The sequence below is a fragment of the Microtus ochrogaster genome, chromosome 19 (assembly GCF_000317375.1).
Source record: "Microtus ochrogaster isolate Prairie Vole_2 chromosome 19, MicOch1.0, whole genome shotgun sequence".
Lineage (NCBI taxonomy): Eukaryota > Metazoa > Chordata > Mammalia > Rodentia > Cricetidae > Microtus > Microtus ochrogaster.
In genome coordinates, this window is record NC_022021.1 from 29,542,383 (window position 1) to 29,556,424 (window position 14,042).

The 14,042-nt window shown below is 38.7% G+C and overlaps 1 protein-coding gene across 3 annotated transcripts in view; it reads left to right on the forward strand.

The window, feature by feature from the left end:
• The window catches only part of LOC102000430 (UDP-glucuronosyltransferase 3A2), a 32,000-nt gene that overhangs the window by 4,242 nt on the left and 13,716 nt on the right, over window positions 1–14,042 (forward strand). For all 3 annotated transcript variants that reach the window (XM_026783729.1, XM_005356614.3, XM_005356615.2), the window contains exons 2-3: window positions 1,582–1,680; window positions 9,298–9,412. In XM_026783729.1, coding sequence (XP_026639530.1) covers window positions 1,602–1,680; window positions 9,298–9,412 — 194 coding nt within the window. In that variant the 5' untranslated portion in view covers window positions 1,582–1,601. The remainder of the gene's footprint in view (window positions 1–1,581; window positions 1,681–9,297; window positions 9,413–14,042) is intronic.

The window sequence follows — 14,042 nt, forward strand, 5'->3', positions numbered from 1 at the left end:
TCTCTCTCTCTCTCTCTCTCTCTCTCTCTCTCTCTCTCTCTCTCTCTCTCTCTCTCTCCATGTGTGTGTATGCAGGATTGAAGGCTTCTGGTTTTTCCCACATTGACTTTAGCTTGTCTATGTTGTTGTCCTTGTTCAGCTCACATTAACATAGTCCTGCTGGTGAGATTTTATGAGTTTAGCTTTCTTTGGCTCTTAATCATCTTAACCTCCTCCTCTGAAATGATCCCTAAGCCTCAGGGGGAAGGAGTTGCTTCATGTATCTCCTTTCTTCATGGTTCTTTTATGTTATGAAGGTAAAGACTTCCAACTCTTGATATATCGCTTGTTTCTGGCCTCACTGACTTGTTTATCCAGTTTGAAATTCTCAGACTTTCTCCTGGATGACCTCTTTCTTATGAGCGTTCATTCGAATGGCTGTCTCACTGGTGTCTCCCTTCTTCTCAGTCTACAAGAACAGGAGCAGCAGTCCGAGGTGTGGTGGGCTTTTATGTGTACTGTGTTATTCCAGACAACACACACGTGAATGAGAATAGTGACTCACTCAACAGATACATTCTATTTCCCTGACCTCTCCTGCTCTGCCCTAATTTAATGATGGTGCTTTTAGCTCTCCCAGTCATTCTGCCTTCCCAGCCTTTGTTATACAGCTTCCTTTTCTTTTCTTAATGTATCTCTCTCTGCTTTAGCTTTGAACTCGAAACTAATATTCTAAAGAAATTGTGGCTGTGAAGAAGCCATTATTGTGATGAAACTTGTCTATTTCCTGAGGATCCCAGGAGTGTTGGAGAATTTACTTTACCCCACCTTCTAGTGTGTCTGGTGTTCCTCATGACCATTTCATTTATTGAGGCCTCATGGTGATCCTTAATGGCTTTATTTCAAAGGGTATGAACTCCGGTCTAAGAAGAGATATTTCTTAACTGAGAGCTCCATACTCTTCTGTCTCCATGAAAATTTCTTTGACTGAAAAGGTATCAGTCATTATATAGTGATATTTTTTCCATCATTATGAAAATTGTTTTGAACCAAATGATTGTAGGAATGGGAAGATACAGTGGAAAATATAAATGTACCATAGGATGAAGAGTATCTAATGTCCAACAGAGTAGCTCATTATATTAAGCATGGGAACCCTCAGATTTGTAAAGGTTTATTTATTTTTATTCTTATGAGCATTTTCATTGCACAGATAGCATATAAATATGCCATGTGCCTAAATTCGTATGTTAGATTTCCTGGAACTGGAGTTTGAGATTATTGTGAGCCATCATGTGAGTGTGGGGAACTGAACCAGAGTGCTCTGGGAGAGCAGCAAATGCTCTCAATTATTGAACCATCTGTTCAGGCATAGTCTTCATATCTTTGGTGGGGGATTACTATTGACCAGAGCTATGGGTTCGTGTCCTGAATATTACGTACAATGTAAACGAGGGCAGGGAAAAACTGGTTTCTCTCTATGCATTGTGAGGTTCTCTATGTCTTCACATTTACTTTTAGATTTCTTTATGTCAGCTCTTTATTGTAATCAGAAACCTTTTTATTACTCTCCTCAAAAATGAACTTATGTTTTATTTCTAGGTGGAAGCCATTATTTATTAATGAACCGTATGTCACAAATCCTTCAAGACAATGGCCATAATGTGACCAAGCTGCTTAATAAAATTATATACATCCCAGGTACTTTTCAAATCAATTATTACACTAAATAAGTTTAAATAATAAATAATTGCTTTTGATAAAAGTTCTGTATTTGGCCTTATTTAGAGATAAATCGTGGTGTGTGTGTATGTGTGTGTATGTAAAGGTTTTGTAGATCTCATTAGAAAATGTTTTCTTGTAGATCTCATTAGAAAATACATATTTTTGTATGTTACTTCTTGTTATAGGCTGACAATGATTGCAGTATGTCCCCCAAATCTTAATGTTCTAGAACCAATGGTTTTGAACATTATTTAGCTCTAAGACGTAGGTCTATAATGGAATAGACTTGGAAAGTAATTGTATTGTCCTTCCAGGTGTGGATTATTTCTCAGTAGAGTGAGGTAGGTGTTTATAAAAGAGTGAACTCTACCTTCTCTGGCCTCTTTTTCTCTTCCATCATGTGGCTCTTGTATCCACCATGTATTATACACACCACCTCCTGTATGAAGATGCGGTGAAAAGACAGCCATCAAAAGCTATTCACACAGCTCCACGTAATCTTGGATGGTCAGTCTTTGAAATATAAGTTAAAGAGTTTCTTAGGTTTATTTTTCTTTGTGTATACTTGTGTGTGATTGCGCATATTTCTGCATATAAGTATAGGTGGCCAATGATGCCAAAAGAATTGGTTGGATTACTTTGACCTGGAGTTAACAGGCAGCTTTGAGCTGCCTGATGTGGTTTCTGGGAATGGAACATAGGCCCTTGGCAAGTGCAATACACACTTTTAACGGCAGAGCCAACTCAGTAAAATATTAAAAATACAAGTTAATTAATATCAGCTATTTTGTTATGGCAACAAAAATAGATTAAATAACCCATCACGTGAGTGTCACTCCCAGTCAATGCTACACATAATTGTTGATTATGTGAGTAAATTCTTATGTCAAGTGTGTCTAAGAGTAGTGTTGAACAGACATATTCTGCCATATAGAATTTTGGCACTTTAATTATCCAAGGTTTGCTACACTCAGTGCCACTCAAATCCATTTCTATTTTTAAATGAGACTTATAATTTAAGAGCTATTTTCCAGTGACCTTTACATTTATGCTCAAATTTTAGGATGTGTGATTAGAAGATCTCAGATTCTTGATTGAGAGATCTCTGCCAAAGCTCTGCATAGTGCTATCAGAAGTTCTCAGTTAGTTTAGTGCATCCAGAGAATCATAACCAAACTAAAGACCAGCAGTCTCTGCTGATAGGCTAGGGCACAGAAGCCCAGAAAACTCCAACTCTCTGTTTGGATATATTTTTATACATTTAATTGTCCCTAATAGTCTGGTTTCCTAACTGCAATTCATGCTCACCCTGATTTCTTAGTCCCACAACCGTTGATATACTGCTCAAAGCTTCAGACTCTAATCCTTTAGCAAACTAAGCACAAAAGTTCTGTACCATTCCCCCATAGCGGTGGAACGGATATCTTTTCTTTGTAGATTCAAGCGTTGCTGTCTTCAGATTTCGTTTGTCCTCTATTTCCCCCCTCTCCTCTCGCCCCTGCCACCCTGTCGTCCTATTTGCTCTCTGTCTTGTGTCCTTTTCTTTATTTTTCTTTTTCTGAGTTTTTCTGAGATGGGCCCAGGTTTTTTGGAACTTTACTGCAGTTTCTGTGTACTTTTTTTTTACACAAAAATGTAACAATAAAAGCAATGATCCAAGGAAGGTTTTTTTTTTGTGTGTGTGTGTGTGTGTTCAGAAAAACAGGATCAGAAAAACCATGTAAATAAATGACAGTAAGCACATATTCAATATTAACAGAGCAGCCTTTCCCCAGAATTTTCTAATGATACAGCAGTTTACTAAGTATATACTATAGATTATATCTGGGAAAGCACAAAGGAACTCAGAAGGCCGTATCCTGATCAGGACACTGAGGAGGGCACTCAGCAAACCCTTTCAGCTTATTGTGTTCTGGATGCTCTGACATCCAGTGTGAATAACCATGTCCTATAAATCGAATTTAAATGTTTATCACAGGAGGCGTGAGATCATGTCCAACAACAATCCGAGGAACAAAATGCACTTAAGGTGAAGGTCCTCTGCCTCTCTCACAGTTCCCCAAGGCATTTTTCACAGTCTTTCATTCTTTTGACCACATTTCAACACTAACTGTAAGTCTACCTACCTACCTATCTACCTGTCTGTCGTCTGTCTATCATCTACAGAAACATTCTCATGTATCCTAGGATGGTTATAAAATTGCTTTATATTAAATAATAACCTTGATTTTCTGTTCCTCCTTCCTCTACCTTCTGAGTTCTAGGATAATAAATGTGTGCCACACATTTTTCTGTGTGGTACTTGGGATCAAATGTAGGATTTTATATACACTAGCCTGGTACTGTAACAACTGAGTAACATATCATTACCTGTCCATCCCATTTTTCACTAGGCATATATCTCAAACTAAATGCCTTCTTTGTTTTGGCGGAATCAATCCAATAATATTAGTGATCCTCAGATACACATACATACATTTCTGTGTGAAAATTACTCTCTCTACATTGGCAGCTGGTAGTTCAGTATATCATAGTCCAGAAAAACCAGCTTCCAGGCTGAACATAGGGTTCAAAGGAAAAGTCCACAATGTAGCACAAACTGATACTCTCTGACTCAGCCCTTCTTTCTCCCAGCATTCAGTTTAGTTTATCCTGCTTAGCTAAGTTGTGCCCTATCAACAGGCCATGGCAGTTTTTTTATTCATTAACCAATAAAAGCAACACATAGACAGAAGGACCCCCCCACATCAACTCTGTCTTTGCTGTTCTGTTCTGCAAATTCCAGGCAGTTTTCTTATCCTTCCTAAAATCTGAATTCAGTCCTTTCACTCAGGGAGAATACTTGACCAGATTTAAATACTTCCTCCATGATGTGAATTCTCAAAACTAAGTCCAATTAGTGCCAAGTGTCCTGTACTTCCTAATGAACAATGAGTGAATCAGATTTTTCCCCAGATAGTGTTTCTAGTTTTGTTTTTACTCATTTAAAACAAGCAGATCTATCTAGTCCTCCACTTTGGTCACTTTTCAGGGAGGTGATGATTCTGGAAGTTCTTTATTGTACAGGGTTGTTTTGGCTATCCTAGGCTTTTCATTTTTCCATATGAAACATATCTTAATCTCAATGACAGACATTACCTCAGAGTAAAGGACTGGGAAAAGATTTTCCAATTTAAATGGACTTAAGAAACAAGCAGGTATAGCTATCCTAAAATCTAACAAAATAGACTTCAAACTAAAATCAATCAGAGGAGATGAAGAAGGCTACTTTATACTCATTATAAGAAAAATCCATCAAAATGAAGTCTCGAGCCTGGAAATCTATGCCCCAAATACAAGAGCACCTACATATGTAAAAGAAGCATTACTAAAGCTTAAATCACACATCAAACCCCACACGCTAATAGTAGGAGACTTCAACACCTCACTCTTCCTAATGGAGAGGTCAACCAGACAGAAACTTAACTGAGAAATAAAAGAACTAACAGATGCTATGAATCAAATGGACTTAACAGACATCTACAGAACATTCCACACAAACACAAAAGAACATACCTTCTTCTCACCACCTCATGGAACCTTCTCTAAAATTGACCACATACTTGGTAACAAAGCAAACCTCAACAGATACAAAAAAAAATTGGAGTAACCTCATGTATCTTATTGGATCACCATTGTTTAAAGTTATAATTTAACAACAACACTAATAACAGAAAGCCAACAAACTAATGGAAATTGAACAGTGAACTATTGAAACACCTCTGGGTCGAGGAAGAAATAAAGAAAGAAATTAAAGACTTCCTAGAATTCAATGAAAATGAAGGCCCAATGTATCCATACCTATGGGACACTATGAAAGCAGCACTAAGAGGAAAGTTCATAGCACTAAGTACCTACATAAGGAAAGTGGAGAAATCTCACACCAGTGACTTGACAGCATGCTGGAAAGCTCTAGAACAAAGAGAAGCAGGCTCACCCAGGAGGAGTAGACAGAAAATAATGAAATTGAGGGCTAAAATCAATAAGATAGTAACAAAAACCAATACAAAGAATCAGTGAAACAAAGAGCTGGTTCTTTGAGAAAATCAAGAAGATAAGCAAACCTTTATCCAAACTAATACAAAGGCAGAGAGAGAGAGAGAACATCTAAATTAACAAAATCAGAGATGTAAAAGGGGACATAACATCAGACATGGGGAAATCTAGAGAATGAAATGGAGTCTTTTTTATCTGAGGGTGGTGTTAGGAAAAAAGACACAGCTATTCTGATCATTTCTTTCTTTATATTCTCATGATGTTCCATCTTTCATTGTTCACCACAGTTTATATACACAAGAGAGTTATATTGGATTGTCATATTCGATTTCTTAAGTAAATGATGAAAGCAGGTTATTCCCAAAATGCACATGCAATAAATCTTAATAACTTATCACAGAGCAAGGAAAGAGAAGTTTTTCCTCAGGCAACTCCTTAATTGGTGGGCTGTAACTTGCAGCTGCAAAGAATTGGTCATTTCATTGTCGATCTGGAAAGCTAGTCTTGTAAAGGATTTTAAAAGAGTTATAAACCTAAACTGCTGAGGAATCTAAGAAAATTAATTAGGAAATTATGTACTGTAAGGTATACTTTTGAGTATATAAACGTTTTTATCAAACATTCTGTGATCAGCAGTCATAAATGTCAGGATTTCTGGGACTCAGAGTTCCCTGCTTATACAAACACAGGTGTTTCTTAGTTCTTTAGTTTGGGTACCGATTATCATACATCTTTGTATGCAGCTTCATTGACAGTCTGCAAGACATAGTGACACTAACAGTGTTTTGTATCTGATATGTATTTTCTGTCCTGTGCAGCTTTAGACCATCTAAAAGAAAACTTGTCTCTCTTTCTTCAGGCTATAAACATAAATATCAAGAAGGTGGTTTGAAAACTTGTATATCTAGGGCAACAGAGGTAGTAGTTTCCTCTGTAGGGTTGTGATCTCCACAGCCATGGGATTTTGATGATGTTTATAGAGCCAGGTCCCTTTATTGCTTTCTCTGTGCATCAAACTGTAAATTCAGCTATAAGTTGGTGAATACCTCTATAGCATTTATGCCACTGGGTCCATTTTCTCTGTATGTTGGTATTGTGACAGGGAAGGTCCATCACTAGAGAAAACCACTAATGAATTTTTCCACTAGTGGTTTGTGTAGCACCTTCTGACAATATAAAAGCTATCCAGAAGGAAAGAAAGTTCCAATTCATCAGTTCCAGCTTGATTTTGCTCTGCATTACAACCAAACTTTGTGGTGACTTTCCCAGTACAGTCTTGTGATCTAGTTAAGCAATTAAAACAATGGCAACAGTCTATCTTATTGTGAGTACTTCTGGGGCTTCCTAACCAACAACTCATAGGAAGCTATCCTACCCTGGCTTGCAACTTTTTGCTTCATCATTCCTGGCTTCTGAGATCAGCATTATCTAAATACGCATAGCATCACTTTTTAAACAATCTAAGAATTTTTTACATGTGTTTTGTCATTAACTTTGTTTATTTATTCTGTGTATGCATGTACGCAAGCTCCAGTGTGGACACGTGCTGAACATAGGACAAATGGCAGGAGCTGATTCTCTCTTTGCAGTCTGAGACCTAGGAATCAGGCTTGGTAGTGAGTACCTTAACCTGCTCAACCAACTCACTGGCCCTCCTAGATTATCTTTTCTTCTTTTAAAGTTAGCTTTCAGAGTAGTAGATTTCCACACGGATTCTGTATAATCTGTAGTTTCGGTTAGTATCTCCTTTGCCATTCTGACACCGCCCAGCTTGAACATTTCTTGATTACAGTATTAATAAGCTTCCTTTCTGACCATAATTAATATAGTGTACTTGTTGTTTCTATATACTCCATTTGGGAGAGTACCTTTCTGGCAGTTTCTTTAATCTGTCTCCTGGAATTTGTATTACTGTCTCTTCTAAAAATTTTTCACTTGGTGGCTAGAGGTCTCCCATAGGATATTTTAAATAATGTTTTTACCCACTGAATGTTTTATTAAAAGTTTGTAAGCTATCTTTCTAATCCAAGTTGTAAGTCTGCCTAGCTGACAGGCTTAACTTGCTCATTTACATTTTCACGGACACTCCTCTGGCTTGAAGCTGCAGTTCCCTGAGGCTAGTTTTTGCAGTTTGGCTGTCAAGCTAGGCTATGTGGTGGGGAGAAGCCAATGCTCCCTCTGCCTCTTGGCCATCCTGTCTGGGTACTTGGGACCAGGCAGCTGGCCCCTCATTCCCCGCTCTGCCTGGGCAGGTCACAGGCCATGTTCAATGGTCCTACCACAGACCAGCTCAGTCTCATTGAAGATGGGTCACTCATTTGTTTTACATTTGGCAACTTTATAAGAGCACGGAAGGTACTGATTAAATATAGTGAAATCTTGTGATGTTTGCTCTAATATGCCTTAATGACATTAATGTTCCTACTGGTACAAATTCCCATGATATTAATTTAGAGATACATAAAGTAATGAAAGCACTTTGCAGTTTTCTCTAAAAATCGTTGTATATATCCTTGTACAACACTTGACCAGCATCCAATTCCTTCTTTTCTTTGTTGCTGACTTTCCTCAGTTATGGTGGCTTCTTTCTAAGTTTCACATGTTTACAACTAACTCCCCTCAGGATAATCTAACCAGCATTATCAAAGAGAATGGCAATTTTGAGAGGCTAACATCTAGTTTGAAGTGGACTCTTGGTTGTGTCGCAATGGTGCTGTGGATGTATTGTCATGCAATACCTTTAATAGCGTGCTTTTAAATCCATAGATATGAAATAAGGTGGGACTGAAACTGAAAGGACATTTTCCAAGATCCTGTGTGATTGCTACCTGTGTTATGTGGGCACAGGCATCAGTTGGCTTTATTCGCCTGGGTAATATTTTGTACGGTGTCTCCATCCCATCACTTTACTATGCACACATACAGGTGAGAGTCCTTCCACTGAGGAGCGGCAGCCATATTTGGTGGTGGAATGCACAATCATGATGGAGTCTGAGACTCAAAGACAGGTTTGGGCTGAGTCACATGATACAGCACAATGAGAAGAGTTTAAAGCCAATTGGGGCTACTAAGCATGACTCTGGCACAAAACATACAGGCAAGCAAGCAGACAAGCAAATCGCAAACATGAAATGAACAGAAACAAAAAAGACAAACAAGCAAACCAAGACTTTGCATATTTCACTTTAATTTTTCTATGAAATGCAAGAACTCTGCAATCAAGCTGACTTTTACATAACTATTAACTCCCAATTAACTATGATATCATTTTAGAATGTTTTCCTTTGAATTTTCTCATCTGTAAAGAATAATAACTGTGTGTTTAAATGACAGCAGTTGTTAGAAGTCTTTACTGTAGACTGTATAAAAGTTATTGAATTGTTGTAAAGTTTCAATAAATGTCACATTAAAGAACTGGATAGATCAAAAGAACTAAACCATTGAAGAGCAAAATCAAATTCCGCAAAGATGTGAAATTAAATTAATTATATTTATCTCTATATAATGTGTGACATATTGTGATTAAATTTAAATTTTACCCAATTGGTGTTTTCTTAGAATTTCAAAAAGAGGAAATATCATACCAGGTTATAAACTTGGATCTACCTGAAGATCAACAAGAGGAATTCCATAAAAAACTAAATCTCCTTTTAGAAGAATTAGTTCGTCAGAGGTAATTTATGGAATCAAAGTATTGTTAATCAAGTCTTTCAAATGGGAAAATGATGGTCTCATGATGCTTTGAGTGAATTTAAGAGAAGTGGTTTCTGGGTGAATTAATTGGTATAGGGATGGATTGTGTTTGAGTGGTGCATGGTAGATGACTGACAGCTGGATCAATGATGGGATATTCTCTAGAAAGTGGAAGACGTGCCTTTTAGACCTTCTCTTCTGCATCTTACTCGTCATCTGCTCATGTCCTCTCGATGAAGCCAGTACAGCCTCAGGGACAGAGGAACCACCTTCTTCTGAGTTCTTTGTCACCTTCCTACATCCAATCCCTAATGGAGGACACTCCATTGCGTGTGCATATGTCATCTGTCATGCTTTGCTCCTTCCCTATTAAGCTACTTTAAAAGATTTCCTTTTCGCCGGCAATGGTGGCGCACGCCTTTAATCCCAGCACTCGGGAGGCAGAGGCAGGCGGATCTCTGTGAGTTCGAGACCAGCCTGGTCTACAGAGCTAGTTCCAGGACAGGCTCCAAAGCCACAGAGAAACCCTGTCTCGAAAAACCAAAAAAAAAAAAAAAAGATTTCCTTTTCCTTCGTTTTACTGAAAATTATCTTTTCTCATATAATATATCCTGATTACAGTCTTCCCTCTATTCCTTCCAGTAGCTCCCCAGGTCTCATACCACCCAGATCCACTCTCTTTCTGTCACTTATTAGAAAACAAGCAGGCTTCTAATAATATATAATAATATATTACAGACATATAATAATAAAATCAACAAAGTAGAATACCATAAAACCAAAAATGTTATATCAGAGTTGGGCAAGAAAAAGAAAGAAAAGTAAAAGAACCTGAGAGAAGGCATAAGAATCAGAGACCCACTCTTTTGCACACTCAGAAATCGCATAAAACACTAAATTAGAAGCATACGTGTGTGTGTGTGTGTGTGTGTGTGTGTGCCACAGTTGCTGTGAATTCACATGATCTTTGTTCATGTTTAGAGGGTCTTGTTTTCCTGATATATTCTATCCCCTCTGGCTCTGTTAGTGTTTCTATCTGCTCTTCCTCTGGGTTCCCTGATCCCAAACACAAGAGATTTGATGAAGACAACCCATTTAGTTGAGTGTTCCAAGGTCACTCACTCTCTGCATAATGTCTGACTGAGGGTCTCTATATTTATTCCCTTCTGCTGTAGGAGGAAGCTTCTCTGATGATATAAGAAACGTGTAAGGCACTGAGCTGCTAGTATAACAAAATGTCTTTAGAAGTAATTTTATTGATATGTTTTGTTTTGTGTTTTAGACCAATAGCATTTGGGTTTACTCTACTCCCCTGGGGTATCTAGTCTCAGGTTCTTAATTACTCAATCAGTGCTAGGTGTAGGTTTCATCTTGAAATGGGCCTTAAGTCAAACCAGTTATCCATTGGTTACTCCCACAAGCTTTGTTCCTCCATTGCTCTAGCATATCTTGCAGGCAGGACAGCACTGTAGATCAATGGGTTTGAGCCTAAATTGGTGTTTATGTTTCTCCTTTGGTAGTGTACAGAGTATGTCTCTGTAGCAACGACACCAGAACCTAGGCTCTTTATAGGCAACAGCTCAGTTTCCCCATGATCAGTGTTCTGTATAGGTGTTATCTTTAGCAATAGAGCTTTGTTGCCTGTTTGTAGAGAGTAGCCTATAGTTTTGGCAACTGCCTGGGTTGTTTGGGGGATTATTGTGGGACCCCTTTGGACAACAACTCAATTAGATGTGACATGATTATGGTACTAGAAGCTCATTTGGTGGCAAGAGGTGGCCAGCTGGGACTCTGTCTCCCACATCATTTGGGAAATTTATTTCGATTACCTTCATAAATGTCTTTATCTTAGGAAGTGTCTACTGTGTTAGGTTTCCACACTAACTACCCCTCAAATGGCTTTTTGTCTCCCTGAAGTTTCTCCCTTATCACTCTCTCTCTCCTCCTCACTTGATCCTCCCAACACAGACCTTCAATTCTACCCTTCAATATTCTATTTCCCTTTCTTAATGAGTTCTTTCTGTGCCCACTAGTCCCTCACTTTATACTTAATCTCTATGGTTCCATAGATTGTAGCTTGGTTATAATTGACTTAACAGCTAATCACAGCAGGAAACTTTAATAATTTTCAATGACCAGGTGATGCAGATGTGCCTGAGGCTTTTAGTCCTTGATGGGGATGTGCAGAACCTCCTCTGTCTTCCACATGGATGGCAAGTACAGATGTGTCACCTAGTTAATGCCATTGGTCTCGATCTCATCCGTTTCCTTAAAAATTCTACTGAACACTCTAGGTGGTGCTCACAGCACCAAGATTCTTTTTGGAAAGATTTCTCACTCATAGACACTTAAAGACCACAAAGCTTTTGTTACATATAAAGATAAGTCAAACTGCACCTCAGTCTAACAGGGCTGATTTTTATAAACAGTTAAAACATATATATTGCATCTTTTCTAAGCTTGAATTCTTGAGGAGTTGATGGAGGAAGGTCATTGGTTAAGTAATAAAGAAACTGCTTGGTCCTCATAGGTTAAAACATAGGTGGGAGGAGTAAACAGAACAGAATGCTGGGAGGAAGAGGAAGTGAGCTCAGACTCCACAGCTCTCCTCTCGGGGGCAGATGCTTCAGAGAGACGCCATAGCTCAGCTCTCGGGGGCACACGCGATGAAGCTCTGACCCAGGATGGACGTAGGCTAGAATCTTCCCGGTAAGCGTACCTAGCGGTGCTATGCAGATGATTAGAAATGGGCTAAATTAATATGTGAAAATTAGCCTAGAAGAGGCTCAATAGAAATGGGCCAAGCAGTGTTTAAAAGAATACAGTGGCCGGGCGATGGTGGCGCACGCCTTTAATCCCAGCAATCGGGAGGCAGAGGCAGGCGGATCTCTGTGAGTTCGAGACCAGCCTGGTCTACAGAGCGAGTTCCAGGACAGGCTCCAAAGCCACAGAGAAACCCTGTCTCGAAAAACCAAAAAAAAAAAAAAAAAAAATACAGTGTCCATGTAATTATTTCGGGGCATAAGCTAGCAGGCGGCCGGGGTGCTGGGGACGCAGCCCCGCCACTCCTATTACTACAAGGAGTGGTGAAAATTACAAGGAAAACACAGTCAAGATGGTGAGAAAAGAAACATCTTGAGTATTTTACAGTTCAGTTACTTTAAAGGGACTACCATTCCTTTTGTTAATAAACCAATCTTGCATTTATCACATTTTTTGGCAAGTGTTACACAAAATGTTTTTAAAAACAGAATATAGGTGATAAGTTTAGAGAATTTATGCTTTGTATTGATCTACATTTGATTATTATAACAGCATAACTCAATTTGAGTGATTTTTATAATGAAAATACGCTTATTCAGGTCTCAGTTATGTAAGTTCAAGTTCATGTTGCAGCACCTGCACTACCGGATGGTTTGCGAGTAGGGAAAGGGGCTGGAGATTGAAAAACACACAAAGACATGGTCACTCTTGGAAACAAGAATGCCAATTTTATTGTGTTAAAGGGCAGCTTATATAGGGCTCTCCCTGACCAATGGCCACACCCCAGGCCTCAGGCTTTTTTAGCTGTAAGCCCACCAGAAACCACTCCTCTGCCATCCGGAACTCATGAGGGTCTTGTGCTCAGAGGAGATGCAAGCATAGGAAAACAAATTGTTTATCAGGCAGGCAAGCAGTTATTGAAAATTCAGGGTGTGAGGGTCTGCAGTGCCCAACACATGGTACAAACAGCAATCATGTCAGCTTTACTGAAAACATGATAGAAGGTATCATAATGATTAAAGCATGTGGGACTGGATGGGTCAAGAGAAGAGAAAGAACAGGTTTACAACTCCTACTGGGTTTAACTCACTCTAAGGAGGACTGTTTTAACAATCTATAGGATAAGGGCTTTTAATAATCTCCTACTAAGGTGTTCTCTTAAAGATACTTCTACCTACATACAGCTACATTGAGCACCAACTCTCTGACAGATGAACCCTTGTAGACAAACCACAGCTGTTTGATTTTAGCTTGGGTCTAAAATGAGCAAAGATAGGAGTGCCCCTGGCCTCTCATCTTGTGGATCTTTTGATGTAGGAGGACATGCTGCACTTGTGCACTTTTACCAGGATACTTATCTAGTAAGCATTGATGTGAAAGGGTCCCTAGAAAAGTGCTGTAGGCAAGAGTCATCGGTTAGGATGACTAAAGTTTAGCACAATCTTCAGCGGAAGTTTGAGTCAGTAGGAGTTGTCAATTCTAATAGCAAGCTTCCAATCACACTTCTTTTTCCCATTAGAATCTTAGGTTAGCCTACAAAGTAATAGGTTTTGCTATGAATTTTCAAGAAAACACAATGTCACTATCCTTTGCCCTCTCCACCAAAGCACTGTTCATGACACCTGTATCTCTCTTGCTGCCTTTTAATTTAATGTGCTCTCATAGCCTCCTCTCTAACTCCATCATGTAAAAAGACAAACGTGCACACACACACATGCACACAGACACATACACGCTTAAGTTTAGATTTCACATAGGAAAGAAAAAAGCAGAAGGTTTTATATTTTGTTTTATTTTTTAATTGCCTAGGTTCTTAGGCAGAAAGTTGAAACATAATCAGCCTAGTT